This window comes from Thamnophis sirtalis, unplaced genomic scaffold (assembly GCF_051295495.1).
Source record: "Thamnophis sirtalis isolate CommonGarterSnake01/CBP01778 unplaced genomic scaffold, rThaSir2_p1.2 scaffold_9, whole genome shotgun sequence".
NCBI lineage: Eukaryota > Metazoa > Chordata > Lepidosauria > Squamata > Natricidae > Thamnophis > Thamnophis sirtalis.
In genome coordinates, this window is record NW_028261389.1 from 48,658,830 (window position 1) to 48,666,777 (window position 7,948).

General features: G+C 40.0%; 1 protein-coding gene and 1 non-coding gene across 3 annotated transcripts; both read left to right on the top strand.

The window, feature by feature from the left end:
* Window positions 1-616: 616 nt before the first annotated feature.
* On the top strand, window positions 617-7,318 carry RPL18A (ribosomal protein L18a). Of its 2 annotated transcripts, none has more exons than XM_014072011.2 (5): window positions 617-715; window positions 1,320-1,499; window positions 2,227-2,356; window positions 6,439-6,548; window positions 7,174-7,318. In XM_014072011.2, exons 1-5 carry the CDS (start codon window positions 698-700, stop codon window positions 7,264-7,266), a joined length of 531 nt encoding a protein of 176 aa, XP_013927486.1. In that variant the 5' UTR covers window positions 617-697; the 3' UTR covers window positions 7,267-7,318. The 2 variants fall into 2 exon arrangements, with proteins under 2 accessions (XP_013927486.1, XP_087579628.1); XM_087723502.1 differs by having other exon boundaries at window positions 690-710.
* LOC148044116 (small nucleolar RNA SNORA68) lies at window positions 6,218-6,346 on the top strand. The gene has a single exon (XR_015697791.1). It is a non-coding gene; the product is annotated as a small nucleolar RNA SNORA68 (small nucleolar RNA).
* Window positions 7,319-7,948: the final 630 nt, after the last annotated feature.

Sequence of the window (7,948 nt, forward strand, 5' to 3'; positions counted from 1 at the left end):
TCTTCGCTGTAGGGTCTTGCAATTCGAAATGGTGCAATTCCCAAACCAGGTGGTAATGCAGCTGCTCAGGGGGCTCTTGATGGTCGCTCTGTAGAAGGTGGTGAGGATGTGTGGTGGAAGCTGTGCCTTCCTCAGTTTCCTAAGTGAAGACACTGCTGGGCCTTCCTTGTTATGGAACCGGTGTTAAGGGACCAGGTGAGATTCTTCGCCAGGTGAACACCAAGGAATTTGGTGCTCTCTACGATCTCCACGGATGAGTCATTGATGTTCAGCGGGGAGCATGGTCACATGGCCGCCATAAGCAAGCCATAGGTTCATATTATGTAAGAATAAAACTATTTCTAGCTGTTTAAACAACATAGCAAACAGCAAACAAACCAGCGAAAACTAATAATAGCATTGTCGATCTTCAGATGTCATCAAAGCGGTTCATTAACCATGGGGGGAGGGGGAACACACCCTCCCAAATCGATTAGAGACGAATTAAAGCTTTAAGTCGCAGCCTAAAACGCACTTGGGCGATTGGAAGATGGTGAAACCGGGCTTTTTAAGACAGACATTTCCTACATCCAATAAGAACGCCCAATAGACGGTATCCGTTGGTGGGCAAGGCGGTACTTCGCCTCGGCAATGGCCACGTGCGCCTGCTGCGCCTGCGCAACTTCTTTTTCTGGGCGTCCGCGAGAGAGGCGACACCATGAAGGCGTCGGGTACGGTGAGTGCTTCGCGTGGGGCCTTGCTGGGGCTCTGGTGCGGGGAGGCCTCCGCTGCTGCGTAGCCGAAGAAAGGCGAGCGAGGCGAAGAACGGTAGCAAGGCAGAGAAGGAATCTCCGTTCGGGAGCCTATTGACAGTCGTCTTTTTCCTCTGCCACGAGCACCCAATATGGCCGTCTCCCCTGCGCTAGGTCTCGTCGCGTGGGCCCAGGCCGCCTGCTCGAGTCGGCGGATTCAACTCGCAACGTCTTTACCGAACCCTCGATGCAATGTAGTAGAACGAGATTAGTTGGGAAGAAAATGAAGTTGTAGCCATCCTACTCCTATCATTCTTAGGTTCTTTTCGATCTAGTCCACGTACATCGGTTTCCAAGTTTGAACTCGATGAGGTTACAAATAGATAGTAGGTCCTCTACCTCTGTAATTATTGTTTTTAAAAATCTTTATATCAATTTACAGAGCACTCGGGAAGCGTGGGTTTTGTTTGATTTAGTAAAGCAGCTAAATAACACCTTTTTCTTATAGTAAGTGCATCTCTTGATCAAGTTTGATTCTAAAACGAGAATGGATTTTTATTAATATTTCTTTCTCTTCTTTCTTTTAAGCTGAGGGAGTATAAAGTTATTGGGAGATGCCTTCCTACTCCCAAATGTCCAACACCACCTCTCTATCGGATGCGCATCTTTGCTCCCAACCATGTGGTTGCAAAATCCCGTTTCTGGTATTTTGTCTCGCAGCTGAAGAAGATGAAAAAATCTTCTGGGGAAATTGTATACTGTGGACAGGTATTATAATAGGAAATGGAATAGATTTAAATATTGAAAGCATATTTTCTAATACAGCTTATCACTAATACTTATAAGTACCTATACTCATTGGATTAAAATGGTTTTCTCAAAAAGTTTGCCTTAAACTTTACATTATTGGTACCATCATGATGTATAAAATTCTTAAATTACTTTACCCTGTTTCATTTCATGACTGTTGATGAAATGAATGACACGTTTATGTCCAGCATGTGGAGGCACCTAGTTGATCATTACTTTGGATAGAATACTAGAGAAGAAAACCAGTCCTGGCTTCTTCAGAGAGCTACTGGTTCATTCTGTGTAGTGCCTGTGCTAATGAAGAATTGAGGATGCCTTCCAGAGGTCAATAAATATGTTTATAGAGATAAATCTGTCCTCAACAGCAGACCATGAAATAGGTGAAGTAGTAATAAATGGAACCAATTTTGTGTCTGCTGAATTCAAAGCACTTTGGGTGGGCAAAGAATCATAGTACAATGCATAAAGATAAAGATTTCAGTTTGTTTCAGGATTAAATTAATGTAATCTTGGGTATGTTTTTTTTACCCTGTCTAGTCAGATTCAGAGAAATGTAATGTATTCTGCGGAAATTGGATTACAGCTTTAAGATGTTCGTTCTAATTCATTGTAGACTTGACATGCTAATTAAAACAACACTGATTAGTTTTCTGTTGTTTTATCATTGGTATTTTTATACTGTTAGGTTTTTGAGAAGTCTCCTCTGAAGGTGAAAAATTTTGGTATCTGGCTGCGCTATGATTCTCGTAGTGGAACTCACAATATGTACAGGGAGTACAGAGATTTAACAACTGCTGGAGCTGTTACACAGTGCTGTAAGTAAAGGCCATTTCAGTATTCATCTTAAGATATCGCTATCATAAAAGAAAATAAGTGTTGCAGAATTGGTATTCCTCAGTGTTGGTTTTACAATAATGTTCCTGTTACTTTGACTACTAGCTAATGTATTCTGTCTTTTTACTGAGAAGATAGTAAATAATGGGTTTTTTGGGGATGCCTTTAAATCAGTTTTGACTCCTGACAACTGCCTGGATAAATCCAAGCAGTTTTCCTGGAAAGATTTCAGAAGTGGGTTGCCATTGTCCCCTTCCTAGGATTGAGGAAAAATGACTCGCCTGAGATCACCCAGTTGGCTTTTGTGGGATTTCTGCTCTTTAGCCTGCAGCTTTAACCACTACATCAAGCTGGCTCTCAAATGGTAATATAGGTAATCCTTGACTTACGACCACAATCAGGCCCAAAATTTATGTTGCTGAGTGAGACAGTTGCCGTGAAATTTTCCCCATTTTACCACTTTTTTCCAGTTGTTAAATGAATCACTGCAGTTAAGTTAGTAACATGGTTGCTAAGTGAATCTGGTTTCCCATTGAATTTGCTTGTCAGGAAGTCACAAAAATGATTACACCCCCCCCCCCAAAAAAAAAAACCTGTAATGTAACCATCATAAATATGAGTCAGTTGCCAAGTGTCTGAATTTTGATCACATGATTATGGGGATGCTGCAATGGACGTAAGTGTAAAAAATGGTCATCAAGGACTATCTGCACTGCATGTTAAAATGAATTGTTGAAATGTGTTACATATTGCAACTTGGTAGAGTCGTATCTCATATTACGATTAGCTATGACTTATAGGTTATTTTACACAGTGCCATTTAGACAACTTTAGTTTGATTATTGACTAAGCTATCTGACATTTATTTTAAATCCAAATTGTCTATCAATTCAAGGCCATTTGAGTGTGTCCCAAAAGGCCTTTATTGTTATTAGACAATTATTGCCAAAGTAAAAAAAGTTGAAAAAATAATTTGGGCAATATGCAAGAAATTTGGTATAGATACTTGGAGTATGCTATATTATTCCATCAGTAACTTCAAACTTTAATGTTAGATAAGTTTCTAATATCCAAAACATTCATTTAGTTCAGAAAAAGTCTTTATTGGCCTAGTTGAGTTAGTCAAAGGATGCTTTAAAAAGGTCCCCTTCTTAAGTTTAAGTTTAATAACATTGTATGCCGCCCAATCCCGTAGGACTCCGGGCGGCTTACAATACAAAATAAATCAAAAAAGAATAGAAGAAAAGAAAATATAGATTTAAAAGACACACCATACACTCCATTCTAAGTGGGGCTGGACCGTATTTTGCGGTCAACAGCCCCAAGCCTGCCGGAACAGCCCGGTTTTAGTGGCTTTACGGAAGGCCGAGAGAGTGGGAAGGGTCCGGATCTCTGCGGGTAGATCATTCCACAGGGCCGGGGCAGCCACAGAGAAAGACCTCCCCCGAGTAGTCGCCAACCGGCATTGCCCGGTCAACGGTACCCGAAGGAGGCCCAGCCTGTGGGATCTTATAGGTCGTTGGGAGGTATGTGGCAGGAGGCGATCTCGCAGATACGCTGGTCCTAGGCCATGTAGGGCTTTAAAGGTAATGACCAGCACCTTGAAGTGCATTTGGAGACCAATGGGCAGCCAGTGCAACTCGCGGAGGATAGGTGTAACATGGGTGTACCTAGATACACCCGATATCGCTCGCGCGGCCGCATTCTGGACCAATTGTAGTCTCTGAACACTCTTCAGGGGCAGCCCCAAGTAAAGCGCATTACAGTAATCAAGCCTAGAGGTGACAAGAGCATGAGTGACTATTTGAAGTGCCTCCCGGTCCAGGTAGGGCCGCAACTGGTGCACCAGGTGAACCTGGGCAAAAGCCCCCCCTGGTCACAGCCGACAGGTGGTGTTCTAATGTCAGCTGAGAATCCAGGAGGACACCCAAGTTGCGGACCCTCTCTGAGGGGTGAAGAGTTTCGCCCCCCAGGCTAAGAGATGGAATATCTGGTCCGTTCTTGGGGGGGGTGTAACATCAATAGCAACTCGGTCTTGTCTGGATTGAGTGCCAGCTTGTTTACTCCCATCCAGACCCTGACAGCCTCCAGGCACTGGCACATCACTTCTACCGCTTCGCTGAGTTGGCACGGGGCGGACAGATAAAACTGGATATCGTCTGTGTTTTGATGATATTTGATCCCGTGCCAACGAATGATCTCACCCAGCGGCTTCATGTAGATGTTAAATAGGAGGGGGGACAGGACCGAGCCCTGAGGCACCCCATATTTTAGGGGGCTAGGGGTCAACCTCTGTCCTCCAACCAACACCGACTGCGACCTATCCGAGAGGTAAGAGGAGAACCACGTAACACGATGCCTCCCACTCCCACCTCTCCCAATCATCGCAAAAGGATACCATGGTCGATGGTATCGAAGGCCGCTGAGAGGTCAAGAAGCACCAGCATAGAGGAATATCCTCTATCCCTGGCCCGCCAGAGATCATTGGTCAGCACGACCAAAGCAGTTTCAGTGGAGTAACCAGGCCTGAACCCCGACTGAAAGGGATCTAGATAATCTGCTTCATCCAAGGTCCGTTGGAGCTGAAAGGCCACCACCTTCTCAACAACCTTCCCTACAAAAGGGAGGTTGGAGACTGGATGGTAATTTTTAAGAATAGCTGGATCCAGAGAAGGCTTCTTAAGGAGGGGTCTTACCACCGTGTCCTTTAAGGGCAGCGGGAAAGACCCCTCCTGTAGAGAGGTATTAACAATCCTCTGGAGCCAGCCTCGTGTAACTTCCCTGCTGGTCGAAACCGCCTAGAGGGACACGGGTCCAGTAAACAGGTGGAGGTACTCACAGCTCCCATGGCCTTGTCCACTTCCTCAGGAGTGACAAGCTGGAACTCGCTCCAAGAAATCCGATCTATGTTGGATATGAAATAAATTTGAAGAAACATGAAATAGATATGTCCACTTGTAATTCCTTCTCAGTTTTATGTTAATGTTGAACCACATTCTTGGACAGATGCCAGTGTTTTGTTAAATATCCTTAAAACTGGAAATCTTTTAATCTGTGAGGAATTTAGGGTAGACTGGTGTTGGATTTGCTGCAAAAAAAGCAATATATTCTTAGAAGCTATTTGTGCTCCAGAAGTTAAAACTTGTTTTAATAAAAAAAAATTGTTAACTCTCTGCTTTCAAATTAGCTTTGTTCACAAAGAGAGGCAAGAATTGATAATATCATTATTTGTGGTCTAGGTTTAATTTATTGCTTAAAATTAAAGGAAGTTATATAATTTGAATAGTTCAATTTCTCTGTGTGTTTCGTTTTATTTTTGGTTATTTTTAAAAATAAATTCCTAAGTACATTTGTTTATCTCCTTTGCCCCAGTTTCCCCGATTACAGTTTTTAATAGGTTTCTTTCTAGCAGTGTATAATATTTTATAAAATAACAATATGATTAATTTAAATATAACACAATATTTTTTTACAAAATGTTAGTTTGTAAAAATAAACTTGGAGAGCCACACATTTCCTTAAGATAGATAGATCAAGGATTACATCACAACATAATTTAAGCCTTTCTAAATAAATTCAACAGATTGAATTCCTATATAAATGTTTATTGCATATTTAGCTTCCCTTAAACCTGAAATTCAAGTCCACCTGATTTTAAAAAGTATAAATAACATACCATGCATTAATTCATTTAAAAAATCTAAACATTATATTCTTGGATACAAATGATTGAATGTAGTTATTACACTTTTCATTTCTAGAACTTGTTGATTCTCCTCTAATTAAGCTTGCTCAGCTTATATGGCAGAGTCATAAATCATTACTAGTTTTGAAATTTTTTAACTGCATACAAACCCAAAGAGCATTGTTTATAATAAAATGTTCTTGTCATGTGTGCAGATATTAAATGTTTCTTGTCGCCTTTCAAGAGCTGAAGTGTTTTTGAAAGTGAAATTGAAGATTCTACAATAAATAACTGTTCTTATATGGAGATTACTGTAAGAGTATTTAGATCAGAACTAATTCTATTGCTAAAACGTATAATTCAACCGATGAATTGCAGATCGTGATATGGGAGCACGTCATAGAGCCCGTGCTCATTCTATTCAAATCATGAAGGTTGAAGAGATTGCTGCTAGCAAATGCCGCAGACCTGCTGTCAAACAGTTCCATGTAAGTAAAGCAAATTTTAAGTATGTTCTCAAACTCTACAATTTGGAAATTTTTCTACTTTAAATGAAACTCTTCATAATTCTGGTCAATGACTATAAGAAGGTTGATTGAACACACACACACACACACACACACACACACACATATGAAGTTCCTCCATTAATTTAAGTCACAGACTGTTCAGGTAACTACAGAACAAATAGGTCACATCTTTCAGCTCAAATTACTGCAGGTTTGTTGGAAAAAAGCTGAAGAATACTTTGTGCACCAATTTGATCTAGAGAAAATGAGATGTTAAGCTAACAAACACATAACTGAAAATGCTAATATGTCAGAGTTCTAATATGTAGTATTTTTAAAAAAAAACAATTTTCCAAAATCAGTTTCTTAGCATTATATGCTTGCTTTTAAAAGTATATAATCACTTGCCTTGTTAAAAAAATTTTTTTATATAATTGTGCTCTAAGAAATCCATCCTTTATTTTGCACAGAATAAATAATCACTTGGTACTAACACTAGAAATGTGTGTGCTTTCACTAGAAAGTGTTCTTAAAATTTTCTGAATAGTACCCAAACTGATGAAATTTTATTTGGGCTTCTAATGAAATTTATCTCTTTCTACAGGATTCTAAAATTAAATTCCCTTTGCCACACAGAGTGTTGCGCCGCCAGCATAAGCCTCGCTTTACTACCAAGAGACCAAATACATTCTTCTAAATGTAGGCTTGATTGATATGTTCCATGTATCAATAAAGTTTTTTGAACATTTGATTGTATTTTAAACCATATTTATCCTACTCTTATTTATGTGGCTCTTCATCAGTGTGACTCTGAATGGCAACAGTTTTAAACATTTCAAACGTTTAACAATGAGCATTAACTAGCAACCAAGACAAATATCAACACAACAGGTGTACAGGCTCCAAATCCAATCTTTCCAGCCCTTGCAAAGGCCAACAGATTTAAGGCCAATCTGAATTATGTTCCACAAAGCAGATGCCATAACACAAAAGTCTCTTCCTGGCATTTGCCAGATGAACTAATTGACAAAATCCATATACATGATGGGACAAGTGGACATAATCAAGTAGAGGTGGTTCTGACTTTTGCAAATAAAATGCATCCAAAATTCAATATTCTGATATATCACCTTGGAATGATGTATTCTGGACCCAGCTCTACTATACCCTAATTATGCAGAAGGCTGAGGTGGTAAGAATTTTAGATCTTGCATAATGTTCACAGAGCATGTTTATTCACATCAATTTTCATAAGCAATTTCAATTTTATAAAAGCAAAACTTAATTTCTGTCTGGCAACCTGCTAAGTAAAGAGGCAGAAAACTCAATGTTCAATTGAACAATACATTTTCTCAAAAATAGTACTACAGTTGGAAGAA

Excerpts from the sequence above, each read along its gene's own strand:
- RPL18A (XM_014072011.2), top strand. Across the intron at positions 1,500-2,226 it reads AAATTGTATACTGTGGACAG|GTTTTTGAGAAGTCTCCTCT; the intron begins GTATTATAATAG and ends TTATACTGTTAG. Across the intron at positions 2,357-6,438 it reads TGGAGCTGTTACACAGTGCT|ATCGTGATATGGGAGCACGT; the intron begins GTAAGTAAAGGC and ends GATGAATTGCAG.